This window comes from Macrobrachium rosenbergii, chromosome 41 (assembly GCF_040412425.1).
Source record: "Macrobrachium rosenbergii isolate ZJJX-2024 chromosome 41, ASM4041242v1, whole genome shotgun sequence".
NCBI classification, from domain to species: Eukaryota; Metazoa; Arthropoda; class Malacostraca; order Decapoda; family Palaemonidae; genus Macrobrachium; species Macrobrachium rosenbergii.
Window position 1 is genome coordinate 97,232,870 of NC_089781.1, and position 17,618 is coordinate 97,250,487.

General features: G+C 35.6%; 1 protein-coding gene across 2 annotated transcripts; it reads right to left on the reverse strand.

The window, feature by feature from the left end:
- Positions 1–3,351: 3,351 nt before the first annotated feature.
- On the reverse strand, positions 3,352–17,236 carry LOC136827030 (obg-like ATPase 1). Of its 2 annotated transcripts, none has more exons than XM_067084726.1 (11): positions 17,059–17,236; positions 12,545–12,742; positions 11,207–11,263; positions 10,549–10,676; positions 8,683–8,774; positions 8,303–8,464; positions 7,097–7,194; positions 4,780–4,920; positions 4,323–4,419; positions 3,843–3,965; positions 3,352–3,549 (listed from the first exon to the last, which is right to left on the reverse strand). In XM_067084726.1, exons 2-11 carry the CDS (start codon positions 12,727–12,729, stop codon positions 3,451–3,453), a joined length of 1,182 nt encoding a protein of 393 aa, XP_066940827.1. In that variant the 5' UTR covers positions 12,730–12,742; positions 17,059–17,236; the 3' UTR covers positions 3,352–3,450. The 2 variants fall into 2 exon arrangements, with proteins under 2 accessions (XP_066940827.1, XP_066940826.1); XM_067084725.1 differs by having other exon boundaries at positions 11,207–11,267; positions 12,549–12,742; positions 17,059–17,200.
- Between the last annotated feature and the right edge of the window lie 382 nt (positions 17,237–17,618).

The following is a 17,618-nucleotide window of genomic DNA, read 5'->3' on the forward strand; positions in this document are numbered from 1 at the left end:
TACCTCCATTCATTTTATCTTTCTTCCACTTGCTATCCACTGTCTCCTAACAATTTTTCTTCCTGCTACAACTTTCAGACCTACCTACTCTCAATTCCCTTTTCAGCGCTGAATGACTTCACTGGTCCCAGTGCTTGGCCTTTGGGCTAAACTCTATATTCCATTCCATTCCGTTGCCTGGACAGACTATCTCCTTGTCTCCCAGACAAAAGTTAATTCTGCCTTGAAAAAATTAGATTTCCATTCCATAAATTACATCAAGCTAATGTACCGTATATGATGAAATATATAGTTGTTTGTGTGTGTGCAAAAAGGGCCAAAGCTGCAAAAAAAAAACTGACCAAATCAAATGTAGCCGTTCTATCAAGGGATTATTTAACATCTTTAAAACCAACCATCTTGAATAAAAAATGACAGACAACACAATGAATTTGAGAAAATCAACCATAACACATCAAACCCAAATAAGAACCGCAGGTTCAAGTAATTTTATCACGTTGATGTAGTTGGTTTTCCAAATTTTGCCTCTTATATTAGAATTTAGAAAGTATGAGATGTGCATTTGTATCATAAATGATAAGGGCTACCAGTTTTGGTGGAGGAATATTTGGGATAAGTCCTTCTTGCTGTTGGTGATGCTTGTATTGTGGGGAATGTTTCACTTCTGACTCTTAACTTGGATTGGGAATTTGGGATTTATATAGGAATTGGTGAGGCGCAGCCAACAACTGTTATATAGGAAAGGGAAGTGACTGTTCATATACTTTTCTTAGCTTAATGGAGAAGGTTCTGGAGTTTCATTGGGGAAGCTATATCGTGGTAAGTCTAATAAGTTAGCCTAATGGCCATGTTTATGCAATGTAGAATCTACCAAGTGTTATTTGGGTTATTTAATGTATATTTTCCTTGTTCTACTTTAAACTGTAACAAGGGAAGTCTACACTTTAAACTGAGGTTCATATAGTCAAGGGTTTGAATTTGGCTATTGTTAGGTTAGTTAAGGATGTTTTTTAAGGTTTCCCGATTACAGTGTGAAAGGTTTAGGCTGTTCAAATAAATTTTGTGCCTGCTTTCGATACTGATTATTTTAAATTTTTCAGTAACCACACGTGTTTGTAGTGAATAAGAAAAGGAGGAACTAGACTACCACATATGTAGAGATGGAACTGAATACCTTAGTGTAGGCTAGGCTAAATTCAAGACTAAGTTTTTTTCCACAAACAATTGGGTTTTTGGAACCTAACCCCACTGTAAGTAGGACAATACCTGTATTAGTCTTTTATTGTCCTCTGACACTATGGATTCATTCAAGCTCCCACTTTTTTTTTTTTTTTGAACGCGACAAACTCATTCATTCATTCAAGCCCAGAAGTCTGGCAGTTGAACAACACATGTTCAGCAGGCCAGAGGTATGCGACTCCTTCCTCAGCTCTTCGAGATCAGAAAAAATTCTCACTTGGGTAAGACTTCCAAGCAGTTCAGAGGTTTACCCAGATTCCACCCTCCAATGGGTAAGTCTCCTGTGTAAAGACCAAAGGTTTCTATTTGTGTAGGAACAAATTGCAAATTTTAGAGTAATTTGTATTTTTCCTAACATACAAACCTGAAGGTATTTACATTTATGACCCACCTCAGCCACCCCTCCATCTGGTACCTGGTCTAACAGGCAAAGTGGAGTTCAGACCGTTGGTAGCTAACAACCTTGTTTGAAAGTTAACAGCCGTTCCAGCTCGCGTTCACAAGCAAAATCCTTTTGTACATTTGTAAAGACCTTCAGGTTTGTATGTTGGGAAAAATACAAATTACTTTAAACTTTGCAATTTTAATGGCAATGTTTATGTAGTGTAGAAATACAAATTAGTTTAAAATTCACAATTTTGATAGTAATAATGGCAGTGTTTATGTAGTGTAGAATTTACAAAGTGTTATTGGCTTATTTTAACAAGGAAGATAAGCATTCTAAAATGAGGTGCATATAGCCTAGGGTTTGAATTTGGCATTAGGCTAGTTAAGGATGTTCTTTATTGTTTTCTGATTTTGTCCTTATTATCGATACTGATTATTTGTAATTTTTCAGGAACTGCACATGTTTGTAGCAAATAAATGAAGCTCATCACGTGTGTGTGTGTATCCTTCAACTCCCCATTAGCTGAGACATGGCTTTTGAATTGGTGACATCCATCTAATCCATGGATATCCAAACTTCAGCCTACACCAGATGTCCTGGAACCAAGCCTATTGAAGCAGCTTTGTTAGAATCACTGTTTTTGGTTTATCCAACTTGTACATTTGTGAAGAGCTGTATTTGACAAGAGGGACACATTTAGTGGTACTGAAAGTGACTGCATACCAGTTATTAAAAGATTAAATGCAATCTTTGCACTTTAAATATTAAATGCTTGCCAAAGATCAAACTGGATTTCTTTCTTTCAAATAATTTCATGACATTGATATATGAAGTTTTACCACCAATGAAATTCCTTCAGCATATTTCTGGAAAAGACATTGGGAAACAAAAATAATTATTGCTTACACGAAAGAGTTAATGTATAAGGCAAATAATAGAATGCATGAGTTTCTCAAGTGAATTAATTCTGTTCCTTTATCATACAAAAAGATATTTGTAATTAATGTAAAAAAGAACAGTTGCTTTTTAAACAAATATCTGTAATTCTATACATATAGAGTACACAGATCTAACTGCAAAAATTTACATCTTTGAATCTCAGCACAGTTAGTACAGTATAATGAAATGTAAGCAAAAGTTTTCTTGCAAATGAACCATAATTAGTTTACCACGTGAGCCATACGAAGCCAAATGAAGATTTTTACGTGCATAATTTTGCATCTTGCATAATTTGCAATATTAATATGTGTTTAAAGCATTTTGTTTGGAAACACGTACAGTACGTCAGTACGTGCGTTTTAATTTTGAGTGAACTTAAATACAGAAATATATGCATAAGCAATCAAAATGTTAAGTACAATTGCAGCATGAATAAATTCATAGTTCCAGAAAGTGTTATGTTTCTCTCATGCTAATTCTCTGGTAAGTCTAATATGGTCCAATTACATTTTTATGTATAATCTCACTCCCATAATGCTCTAAGTCATCTTATACAGGTCACCAAGTATGCACCAAACAACTGAAATAGTACATGTTATAACTATTAACAGAGAGTACAGTACTTAAATACAACATGTTATAACATTAAACAATTTTATTCAATAAATAAAAAGGCATAAAAACTTGGTAGAAAAAAGTGAAAATGATGACGACAATCAACATACAAATCCTGCAATGTAAAATCAAACAACATAACTCTCGACACAGGATAATGAAAGAGGCACATAGGTCATGCTTTACTGCATTCATTAGAGGTGTGTGCATATAAACACAGCAATCATCTGGGCATATAGTATTACCAGAAAAACTAGCATGAACCTGTCTCACTTTTTCTTGAGCCCTCCAGTGTTAAACCTGAAGAAGATAATATCACCATCTTCCACCACGTATTGCCGACCCCTTTGGTGGTATTTACCGTCGGCCTGCAGAGAGAAGTAAGCATGAAAATGTTGCCACTAATTCCTTGTGTTATTCTTAACCGGACTCTAGCTGATGCTAGAGAATTTATACCTACGTTAAAACCGAAGGTTTGTTTGTTATGAAAAATGCAAATTGATTTAAAATTTGCCATTTTTGTGTTACTTATAAAACATACAATAGCATATATACCTTGATACCCAAACACCTAAACTAGTTTACAAATTTATTCAGCCTATTATGACTTGAAAATCATATGTTCTTAGCAAATCTGAAAAAACACAAAAGTGAATCTCACCTTCACAGCTGCTTCAGAACCTAACTCCTTGAAATCATCAAACTTCATCACTTCAGCCATGACAAAGCCTTTCTCAAAGTCAGTGTGAATTTTGCCAGCTGCCTGTGGAGCCTTGGTTCCTTTCTGTAAAATATTCACACATTAATGCTCTCAGTTGAAAAAAATTTAGAAAAAATGATAAGAGAAAAAGTTTGGATTAGATAGAAAAGCAAAGTGAAGGAGATGGATGTGACTGCAAGATGGAATAACTGCAGGTTGTTTATGAACACTTGAGAATGGAAACAGGGATATGGAGGATACATAAGGCAGGGTTTGATATCAAAGACAAGAATTATGGCCTGTACAAAGTACAAGGCAGGAATTTTATAATCTTGGGATAAAAATATACTCCCCAGTATGACAGAAATCTAAGCAAATGATTCCACAAATTCACAGCTTCATGAAGAATTTGAATGCAGTTGTTTTACAGTTATAACACACCTGAATTGTCCAGGCTTTAACTTCATCGGGACCTGCTGTGAAGAAATACATCAACTGCAATGCATTGTAACCCTGTAGGATGATCTTGTCAAGAGCACTGCAAAGAAAACCAGAAATTAAAGCAAAACAGAGGCAACCTGGTACAGCCTAAATAATATGGCAGCATCCTTACTGTGACACTCTACTCACAGCTTTGTAATTTTCCGTTACCAAACATCTACAACACAACTCATTTACTTCTACTTTGAATCAGATTGCTAAAATTACTTAAAAAATTATATAATTTTAAGCTCCCTTTAAATCCCAATCTAAGCATGACTGGATGAAACAATGGGTAAGAGAGCTCCCAAAGCAGCAGGAAAATGCTCAAACCTCATTTGTCTATTGAACGAATACAAGTACTAAATTACCCAAGGCCCATCTCCATGTTGCAGGGACTAAGAACACTTTAACATACCTGTTAACACCTTTCTCCTTGAGGAATGCCTCTTTCGCTTCACCATCCATATCAAATAAGGCAGCCTCAAGGACACCTGAGAAGGGAATCAACATGGCTCCGGGGTCATTGGTGTCAATCCACTCCTTGATCTTCATTAACCTATAAAAGTAAGGGTAAGGGCAACATTTTCCAAGTCTGTAGGCAACTTTATGTCTTCAGTGAATCAATGCATTGACACTTACAAGAACAATAAATCATTTTCACGGTTATTAATGTATTTCTGCACAACATAAATGAGAAAACATTTGACACTCGTACAGTGACACCCACCCTTCAACAAAAAACTTCAAGCAATTTACCTAACCCTATGACATCCACGACAAGGATCCATTTTAGAATATTAGTTTTCACACAATCCTTAATACTAACATAAAAGAATTCCAAACCTCTGCACAAATTGTTAGAGAAACTACTTGGTAAAAATAGGCAACATCTGATATTTGTCAGAGAAACTAAATTTACTTGATAAAAAGAAGCAACTTCTGATATAACACTCTGGAATGATATACAACAGGACAGAATTCAACATCTGGGTGAGCGAGAATACCAGCCAGGGTAAACTAAACCAAACAAGAGATGAAATAAAGCAACAACACTGACACTGCATTTACAGCTTCTGAACATAACATGGGATCTTGGTGTATCCAAAACCATGGTGCAACATCTCTTTAATCCCTGGTACTGGTAAAATTCTAGTAGTGTTTCTCCATCATGTTTTCTCTGTACAAAGCTATACCTTCCCATCACATCTGGAACTTAATTTTGCATGTTCCTCTATGCCTATCCAGGTCTTATCTTCACTGCATACTAAAGTTAAGACTGTGGAACTATTGGCTTCATTTTCACTGAAAATCTTCATACACACTGTTTATTAAAAAGGCTGCCACTTCAATTGGTGAGTTTGCTAAAACTGGAGTAGAACCTTTTTCTCATGATCTATATATCCCAATAGAATAGAACAGAATACAGAATTTAGACCAAAGGTCAAGTACTGGGACCTATGCGATCATTCAGCGCTGAAACAGAAATTGACAGCATAAAGGTTTGAAAGGTGTAACAGGAGGAAAACCTCGCAGTTGCACAATGAATCAATTGTTAAGAGAGGGTGGAAAGTAAGATGGAAGAAAATGAATATGGCAGGAGGTATAGGAAAAGGACTGAAAGGGGTTGCAGCAAGGGGCCAAAGGGACACTGCAAAGAACCTTTAGTAATGCCTACATTGCACACATGAGGTGTGCTGACAGCACTAACCCCTTAAGGGATGTATATACCAACGACAAACTCAATCCCGTTATGGCTTTGGACCAGCTCTTGACAGGTCATTGCCCTCTTTTTTTTTTCACATAATTTCATATTTGTTGGGATTTGGCCAAGCTCTTGACAGGACATCACCTCTTTTTTCATGTAAGCTAATGTTAGTGCTACAGTTATGAATAGGTTGAAAGAAGCCACGGATTCAACCAAAACTATTTGTTCTTGAAATGAGCTGAAAGTGGAACAAAGTAAAGTTGAAGCTATAATTCTAAGTTTGAAAAAGAACAAAGTACATAGATGAAAGCAATGCTGCCAGGGAAGATGGGATGCAGCAAAGAATCTTGAGTACTGTACAGTCTACAGTGTGCCATACAAAGCACCCCGTAGGTGGTAAACCACTCTGGCATAATTTGGCTTGGTCTGGAGAACAAAAAGGCATTGTTTCTTGGATTCCAAGTCTAATTTGGTGTCACTTTTGAAATGAGGTTATCAGCCCAATGCCATTCACCCTGGTGACGACAAACCAATGTTGAAACAGTTACACTCAGTATATACTCATATACAACATATACAAGACAACCAGTGTTGAAATATATGCACTATTCTTAAGATAATCCATGCAAACAAACTATGTGCATAAATTTCTAGATTTTTTTTCATTTTAAAACTGTAGGCTGGTATCTCAAGCATATGTAGCATAAGCTGAATTTATAAACTGTACAAGTAGCCAGACATAAATCCCATCTCAGAAAAATCCTTCCCATTTTATCCCAAAAAATGCTTATGAAACTGACTCCTCAAGTTCCTTTCAAGTATGTGAATGTAATAAACTGAAATCACATCCAGCCACAACACATGAAAACCTGAAATCTTTTTGAGAATTACATATTACTGGATGTCCTTAATCACAAACATATTAAAATGTGACAAGACCTTTCAGCTAAGGCAGAGAAAAAAAAAACATATGAAAAGAAAATGGACACTAATTTACTGAACTAAAAACTGAAAGAAGGGTTCTTACCATTTGTTCTTCTTGCGTATGTAATCTTTTTCAGAAAGATTTACTAAATATATCATAGGTTTGCTTGTGATGAGCAAGTGCTTATTCAATACTTCAATCTGAAAAGATATATTTTACCTTAGAATACAGGCCAATTAAAAAGATAAAGAAAAGGCATTATACAGTAATACCAACAATCATGCAGGAAAAGAACTGAAGTGGCATTAGTCTACACAACAAGTAGTCTGACAGATGGCAATAAAAAGTGCTTCATTCTCATCATCTTTACCATCATAACTATTATTATCATGATTATTATAAGAAGATGCTTCATGTGGGAAGCTGAATCTTGTAATAATTAACAAGATACGGATAACAAATTAACAACAAAACTTTTGAGTAATGATGTTGGAAAATTATATAGGTACACTAACATATAGACTAAAACACATTAACAAACACACGAAAACTGCTAAAGTGAAAATTAATCATCCGAAGATTTGTGCCATAGGGAATTCCTTGATAAACAACCCTCATTCAATGTGTGGCAAAACCAATGCTTTCAACTGAAATACCAAAATACTTCTGCAAACCCATCAAAGAACAGTGTGTATTTGTGTGTGTTTTTTTTTCCTTTGAACAGCTCCTTGACATTTCTGAATAAATCATGTGTCCCTACCATACACCTGAAAAGTGTCTTCTAGTTAGATCCATGACTTTCCATGTCAAATAACACAGTTCTCACTCTCTATTCCAATTTATTTCAATTTCGCTGTTATCCTGCTGCTCTTTGATTCTCCATACTATTTTTATTGCAGCTTTGAATAACTTATTGGCCGTAGAGCCAAAATGATAATGCCTTCATCCCACTCCCTTCTGGAATAAGGAAACCTCTACATTTCCTATATTCCAGAGTCATTTAACCTGCATCCTTTCATGATGTGAGCAACTGAACACTTTGGGGAAGATGTCCTATAAAATTTTTCTGGCAGATTTTTAACAGCTGGTTACTTGATATCTTTTCTTTTGTTTAAAACTCAAATCATTCAAAAGAGGGAATGCTTATTATCAAAAATGTTCTTATCACAAATAAGACTTTCCACTTTTCAATAAAATTACCTGTACGCAAATTCAGTCATTCAACATGCACACTGAACTTCAGTATAACCCCTTTCCACTCATAGCAGACTTCTTCCAGTCAGCTGTCGACGTCAATGCCCAACTCACCTCTTTTGCATCCCAGTCACAGAATCGAACTTGCCTCTTTTCTTCTTCCAGCAGCGACTTGACTTTGCAAACAGTGTCGTATTCTGGTTTGAGTTTCTTGTCACCTCCACGTTCTACCAATTTGAATAGTTTATCATAGACGTTGTTTATGTATTCAATGTCCTGTTGAAGGAAAACGAGCATTAAATAATATAACTATACATAAAATAATGACTCAGTACATTAGTTAAATATTCAGAAACTGAGCTAACTGAACCATCAGATACTCAAAACCTCAAGCATAATTATAACAAAAAGTTGAATTTAAATGAGGCATTAGGAAACATGACATCAAACAATATACTAAAAGCAAGTTTTGTTGACACAAATCAAGAACATACCTTAAGCCGCAACTCATCAAGGATGATTTCAAGGTCCCTGACAGGGTTTACATCCCCTTCTACATGGGTGACATCATCGTCTTCAAAAGCACCTGGGAAACAATGAAAGATATAAATTTTAATGCACTCCATATAATTAATATTATAATGTACACTGCTGTCATATTTTAGTCGTATGTCTTAGAAAGAACAACAGGAGCAAGAATATAGCAATATTGCATTTATCAAAGTCATCAATTAATTAACAGCAGTACTGTATATGATAACATGGGTAACTATTAGCCAGCACCCAGGCCTCCACCACTTGGTTTCTTGCCTGAGCAAAAAAAGAACAAAAGTGGTGTCTGATTTCATTTAGTGCTCATAGTACTCATGACAACTGGTAAATTGATATCAATAATTCTCAGAAAGTCTGCAATTTTGACAGATTTTTCAGTCTGTAAACTGCTTTGTCATTATGATTCATCTCTGTAGTTCATGTTGCATATTTAAAAAAATTATCTTTATAACAAAAGGTGCCAAATTTACATGCATAATGCTCCAAACATCTGAAGGTACCAAACAGGGGTTTTCAATTATGTCAGCAAACCATTCTCAGATATCTCTCAGCCCATACTTTGCAGCACTTCATAGTATAGCAAAATTCACTGTTACCTTCCTACTACCTAGCAAAATACCAATACATCAGCTTTTAGACTTTTTGTGATCCTCAAAATCACGCAGCATTAAAAATGACCATTCATGGAGGTAATAGTTTTATTTAAGAGATCACTAAAAACCTCAGGACCATCACAGTATAAATTCAACCGTTTTTAACACGGAAGCTGCCCGCAATGAAATTGTGACAACAATAGAAAATGCCTGTCACATCCCATGTTAATAACATGAAGTTCAAGGTATGCTTTGAGGGTTTTTAGATAGTCTACTACTGTATCTGTATCGACTCTGCTGAGAAGAGAGAACCGATGACCTCACATGTGAGATGTTGAACAATCAATAAATTGCTGCCTCTGTTCTTTCTCCTTAAGGCCACAATGGCAATAATGAAAATAATTAGGGAAATGAGGAGCCAGCCTGTTTACTTAAGCAAACCTCAGTGTTGCCCATACTGGCATAACGATTACCCTCCTCTACTGACACTTTAAAGAAGTTAGGAATAGAATCATTCAGCCAGAGTAATGCTGCCCCACAACCATCAAAGGCTTCAAGTACAGTAGGCGTCAGATACTTTGAAAGACGCAGGGAGTTGAGCAATACTGTATGTGTAAAAGGAGTCATTGCAATTGTGCTGATCCTTCAGTGCAAGTACTATACGATGCAACTGATGTCATGGAAGCTTTCTGCACAAAATATTTTACCCCTGATACGTTATTCATAATTGGCAAATATTACAAAAGCCATGAATTTTTCAAGGAGTCCCTATGCAGGGGGCCCTTGTTCTGAAACGGGAACAGCTAGACATTTGAAAACAATATCTTATTACAAGGTCGCTAAGTAGTCTAAGGCACCCAATGTGGCAGAGATGACTTTGAAATCAGAAATATGGACACAAACTGTCAAATCAATGCTGCAAAACCTAACTGAAAAGATGGGTTATGGAGTGAGTTCACCAAAAGTGGAGAGTAAAGAACTGAGACTGAAAGGTAACAGAGAGCATTCAAAACATCAACTGTATACTGTAATAAGAGTTTGATAAGTTAGATACAGACCAACTGTAGCAGTAAGTGGTCCTCAACATTACTCACCACTTAGCTACTTCAATTAACTGATTCATACTTTATTTGTTTACCCTAAACTGAACATTAAGGACTAGGAAAACACAGTAAATTAAATACTAAACTAAATAGTATAAAACTTAATACTTACGGGTCAGATGGAACAGAGCATCACAAGCCTTGATGTGTGACAAGAAAGCATTACCAAGACCTTGCCCCTCAGAAGCGCCTTTTACCAATCCGGCAATGTCAGTGACGTTTAGAAATGCAGGTACTTTGCTGAAATAGAAAAAAAACTTGCTTTGTTTCTCTTATGCATGATCAATGGTCTCAATCCTAACTCAAGATTTTCTTGAGTTAGGATTTTGTAAAAGCTCATTCATTCAGTAATTAACAATTTGTTTAATTTTAGAAATGCCTGTGGTTACATTCCAAAAACAATCCATGATCTGATATGACTTGCTAATTGACCAATTAGCCTTACATGAAACAATGTATTTTACTATGAATGAATACATAAACAGTCAGGTTCCATCTAACTATCTTCGTACTGAAATTAAAAATGAATGCATTTTACAATATGATAGCATACTTATCCTGTGAAGTTAAAGGACAAGAGTGTATCTACCTATATTGATACAATATCAGTAAAAATATAGATAAAAATACCAGGGCTCTCTACAAAAACCATAAATCAAATTCCTATAATTACAAAGTACTCTTACTTCATAATTCCGGTAAGTAATCATATGATACTAAGAATGGAGAGATTATATAACTAATTATATTACTTGGAAAATGTACATTACCTTGCTGGTTTATGAAATTCACATAAGTAATCAAATCTTGGGTCTGGTACCGGAACCCTACGTGCAGGAAGAGAAAAAAAATGTTGTAAGTTATAAATTCCTTTCTCTTTGGACATGCACTATACTTGATATGCCTAGAGAACAATATAATGAAAAAAATACTGGTACAGCACAAATAGTAAGACTTTAAACGTCTGCTAAATCATTTTCCCAAATCGACAGAGGTCCAATATGCAAGAATCAAAGTGTAAACAATGAGATACAGTATTGTCATAAAAACCAGTTTGGAAGAATATTCATTTCATACTTATTGTTTCAATTATCTTTGTTCTTCCTGAACAGCATCACCTTAAAACACACTTGATTAAGCGCTTCTGCAATACGACAAAAATAGCATTACTGCTAAATGCCTTTAGTTACATGTACATACAGTAAATATAATATACAGTACTTCAGATGTTTTTGTCCCTCACATTTCCCTTTAACCCAACAATTAATAGCCATTTTCTTTCTTTTTCTTTTGTTTACAGTCTAATCTCCATTTACTTAACAAAAGTTTAGCTTAATGTCTTGTATGCAAATATTAGTCGTCCCTTAAGTTCAACTAATTCAGAAGTATATTTTCTCTTTGCATTAATTTTTTCTTTTTTCTCAACATCCAGTCTACAGCGTCCAACCATTATTGCAAGAAGTACCATATTTCTAACAGCAAATATAATGTAGTAAGAATTCACATTTTATCACTGGAGTACCAGGCTTGAATCATCCTTTACCATCAATAATTAATTACAGTAATAATCAATATTGGTTCAATATGAATATAAAACCACCTGTGTCTGCAATACGTTCAGATAAAGTGTACAGACACCACCCTACTTATGAACATTCAACTTACAAACATTCAGAGATATAAACAAACGGGACTGCAAATTAAAATTGTGTTCAGAGCGAGTCCCCTTTGCCACCTGAAAGTTCAAATTTTGTTTTTGTTTAAACTTAAATAGACAGTGTATAGTGTTTTAAGATGAAAAAACATACCGTACTGTACCGATTTTATATCATACTAAACTTAAAAAAATTCAACTTAAAATACTAACATACAAGCAGCCGTCCGGAACATAACTCGTTAATAAGTAGGGTGGTGTTTGTACTTTAATAGATCTCCTATTTTACTGCTGTCTGTTAATTAATGTTCGCAGCAAAATCAATATAAGTAGTTTGATGTATTAAGCCTTCACTTACTGTAATTCATACGTACAGTACAAATACAGTAAAGTACAGTACAGTACAGTAAAAGCTCTATAAAAGGAAGTATGGATAAAAAAATGACAGAGATACTTATTTTCATTTGGATCAATGGTGCAGAAGGGGAAGTTTTCAGCCTGGGCCTGGGACTTGGTCAGCACATTGAAGAAAGTGGACTTGCCAACATTGGGAAGTCCTACTATGCCAACTTTCAAGTTGGTTCCCACACGGCCAATCAAGGGCCTGGGTTCTACTGCTTGAGGCTTCTTGGGGGGCATCTCTGGTTAGCGGCTGAAAAATAAAATTAAACTAAAATACATTGCATACAGGTTAGTACAGTACAAAACTACAATACTTTTGTTCATGTCTACGTAAGTTATCATACTCTTAAAAGATAGTAATTTTCATTATAAAAGTTCAAGTACATGTCCTAAACTGTTCCTCATTCATATTTGGACTGTTCATACTTTTACATCAGTGGTTCCAGACACCATGGTCGCGACCCAAATGAGGGTCGCGAGGCTTTTTCTGAGAGTCACTGGAGCATCTTAAAATAAAATAATCAATAACACACAGCTGATCACATTTTGATCTTGAGTAATGTAGTTGATTTACTTCAAGAAAAAGCTTCCCTCTGGTGGGAAAAGTTGGCCAATGGAAAAACTGCAGCTTTTCCAAAACTAAGTGCTATGTTGGGAGATTCTTCAGATATATCCCTGCCTGACTTCAGAAATATTGTCGAAAATCATCTGAGCAATCTTCAGGAAGAAATGAACAGGTATATTCCAAAAATGTTGACTTGAAAAAGCATAGCTGGATCAGGAATGCTTTCACTGTGAAAGTCACTGAGGTTGGAGAAGATATTCCAGGTTTTCAAGAAGAACTTATAGACTTCCAGGAAAATCAAGTGCAGAAGCAACGCTCTGAAAACCTCCAGTATTCAAAATTTTGGATTCAACTCAAGGATAAGCCCATTCTGACTCAGGAGGCTGAAAAAGCTCTTCTTCTTTTACCAACAACATATCTCTGAAGTAGGGTTTTCAAGTCTTGTTACAATCAAGACTAAATCAAGAAACTGGCTGGATCCCCAACATGACTTGCAGTGTGCTCTAACAATAAATATAAAACCCAACTTTGAGAACTTTTTCGTGCACAAAACGAAGCAGTTTCAAAGTAGCCACTGAGAAAAATTTTTGAGTTTTTATAATTTGTTGTGGTCTTTCTTTCAGTGTGGTCCCTGGTTATTGCCAAGGTATATTACTTGGGTCTTACACTAGCCATTTTTTATATATAATTCATTGTATTAATTTTATTAATCACTGAAATTTATCAGCCAAGTATAAAAAGCTGTGATTGCTAGTCACTGAAGAAAACTTATATTTTTGTATATGCAAGAAAAAGTCCATGTTTTTGACACTCGTTTTCTTTTCCATTTCAAATTTATTAAAATTCATTGTGTTAGTTTAAACTTATATACAAGAACCATCTGAAGTTCTTGCACTTACAACTGTACTTCTGGCAACGGGCTGGGCAGGCTGATCTTAGAACAGAGCATATCAGTTTACCTCATCACTCCATCTTGGGAAGCATCACTCAGGAAGCATCATTTTGAGTTACCCTGCTACATCAGCAGCAGCATACAATATTAACTGTATGTACGTATTGCCACAAAATAACTCGTCGACAAAATTGCTTGCCAACTAAAAATAACCTACACAACATATCATTATGATGATGAGTTGTGCCAAGCTTGCTTCTTCCCAGTTCAGTGGCTGCATTTTCAAGAGATAATGTGAATACCACACATCTGAGGTTAGTTTCAAGAACGTCTGTGCTCAAGGTAATGGGTCAGGGAATGAAGGCTCAGTCCCCAGCTAAGAGTGGGGACTTCCACTGGGATAAGTTAGGTTAGGCTACTTTAAGAAAGGTTGATTTTGGAATGTTAATCATCAAGTGAAACCAATGGTCAAGACACATTTATACAATGACAGCCATAGTACTTCATGTATTCAGTAATCATTCTTAAATACTGCCTGAAATGGCGTAACTGCTATTTTCTAATTCCTCTTAAAGCTTAACCAGCAGATCAAGTATTTAATAGACTTTCCATTTTATGTATTGGGACAACATACTTTGGATAATCCCATCTTCGAAAAGAATTAAAACTCTCAGACACTGACATGAGAGAATTTTGACTTAAAACTTCCTTGGCTAGGCTATATCACTTTGAAGTAATAGTAAATTCTTTGCAATCATAATTTTTGGCTTTATGGTGAAGCTATCAATGCTTTATAAGCTATCAATGCTTTAAAGAGCATAAGCTTGCTAGTTATTGCTAATTTCTACAGTTAAAATCTTAAAGGCTGGCCCAGCTTCATAGCACTGGCTTAAATAGCCTGTGGCACTGGTAAACAGTGATGACCACACCAAATGCATTTGGCGTAGGCCTAGCTGACTGCAATAAAGGAACGGTCACCCTTAAACAAACAATGCTGCATCCCAACTGCTTACACGAGGTTAAAATCAGTGCAAGTGGCCCCAGGCTAGGCAAAACAGCGACAAAAGCTTCGGTTGCCTTCTATTAGTGCTTTTACCAGCCAAATTTTAAAAGGGCATACAACAGCAATTTTTGCAAGTAAATACTTTTTGAAAGTCGTTTTGTAGGTGTTTTGAATGATTTCTTTAATTCATTCATACCATCTGGCTATTTCTCTGTTCTCTTACTCTCTTTCCTGTTGGTCCCTTCAAATATTAAAGTAAACCAAGCAAAAGGGTTTCCAGTACAAAAACAAAAACAAAAATCACGGGAATATCAGAAATTATGACCAAAAACCACATTTCAACTAAAATAAATGCCTTACCTAACCTAACCTTAGGAACTGAGTCCTAGCACTGATGTAACTTGACCTTGGTTGCTGTAAATCACGACATTATGTAAGAATGCATGCTTGTGATATTTATTCACAATTCACAAATACCCCAGCATAACCTAACCTAACTTAGTAGAAATTTACGAATAACTCAAGAAGCTTTTCTTAATGATGTTAAATACATTATTTTTGGTAGAACTATGGGGTTGCTTCATATCGGGTATTACCTTGGAAACTGACTTTTCCTGTGGTAATTTGGTTGCTTATTAACAATTTACTACTATTTTTTGTCAGTCAACTGTAATCAACCTGTAATTAATATCAGAACCGATATGTTTTTGTATGCTGGCCATCCTGAAATGTTATCGCGCATGTGCAGTGTTATAGGGGACATTTTGGTAAGAAGTGGAGTTTCCTTCAATGGGGGGTCCTCCAGGGGTCCACCCCCGGCTAAGTAACACGGCCTGCTGGGTTAGGTTAGGTTCGGTCAGGGTACATTAGGTGACTATAGTTCCTTTTATAATAGACTTCCTTAGCAAATCCCTTCTTGAACATATGGCTCCCTAATGACCTGCGCATGCGCGGAACTATTACTTAACAACAACATGGCAGTCCGTGCAGTTACCCCGTAGTTTTACCTTATTTTTAATTAATTATACATCAATCATATAAATTTAACCCTTTTATCAGTAAAGAGAAGACTACTACCGCTCCCCCTCTCCTTTGGCAGTTTACATGCAAAAAGGGGCGTCTTGTTTAGCACCATCCCCTTGGGGGTGACTGTCAAAATATGGGGAAAAGACAGAAAATATCATAATCAAAATGTTATAAATATTCTGGTTGGCGACTGGCAGAGACTAGCCTAGCCTACGTCACGGCAGTAGTCTTCAGTTTTACCCTTTTACCTTCCTTAGGCCGCAAAGACCTACCAACACTCGCCTAACCTAACCTAGGATGGCATGCCCAAAATATTTTAGCCTAACCTAACATGTCCTAGGGGGCTGTGAGCCCCAAAGTGGACTGTCATAGACGATTATCATCACATCTTGGTTAGGCTACTTCTTCCTGGTTAGCCTGACTGAAAAGGGTTATGCTGACGTGGATAATCCTAGAAGGATATAATATAACATCAAAAGGGTTATGCTAACGTGGATAATCTTTGAAGGTTATAATATAACATCAAAAGGGTTATGCTAACGTGGATAATCCTTGAAGGATATAACATCAAAAGGGTTATTGCTAACGTGGATAATCCTTGAAGGTTATAACATCAAAAGGGTTATTGCTAACGTGGATAATCCTTGAAGGTTATAATATAACATCATAAGGGTTTGTTTATCGTTTGGACTTAAATGGAGATATAGGAGTAAGATATAGGAAACCTATATAATCCATATCACAGGAACCTTGGTATTCATTCCCCGTAAGGCTTAATGATACCTATTCGCCTCATTAGGATTTGTTTAAAGTTTGGAATCAAATTTAAACAAATGAGTAAACAAATGGCGAAAAAAGACTTAAGTATTGGAAATCCATACAATCTACATCACTGGCCCCTTAAAGTAACGTATGTCAAATTCCCAGCATAGCTCGAGAGTGACACCTCCAAAATCATCTTATACTCCATTACTACATAAAATATAACTCCATTTCATATTCGAACGAATACCTTCGCTCTTGTTCATTTCATAATAACGAATGAAATTGAATAATAACATTTAGAAATGGAAATTTTACCGAGTTTTCATATGTTGGAAGATGTGGGTCCCGGTACCAAAACAAACCCAACGTGGAGAAAGACAGGTTCCTTTTCTGATAGTATTGAACTACCGGTGATTTTTCATTAAAGTTAACTTATTTCGGATTTTAAAAATATGGATATGGGGTCAGGGTCCATTATACTAAAAATCTATATGATTTTATTACATTTATTGTCCCTTGGTCCATGGTGAGGGAGAGGAAATATAAAAAAAATAAGCACATAACGTGAAGCCCTACGTAAAGAATAACAATTATAATTATATTTTATGATTAATTTTTCATTTATACTTAATATTTAATCAAACTAGTCAAATAAATGTAGATGAATTTCATATTTTATACTTAAGGTCCCTTACATATTAAGCGATCTGGGAGGTAAAAATAGACATATCATTTTCATAGGCTGTCAAACTCGTCCTCCATATTGAATTCACGATATCTTCAGTATAACAAATATAATAAAAAAGCTGACAGTTGTATATAGATTACTTAGATTTTAAATAAGATTATAATTTCTTCATTCTGGTCACATTACT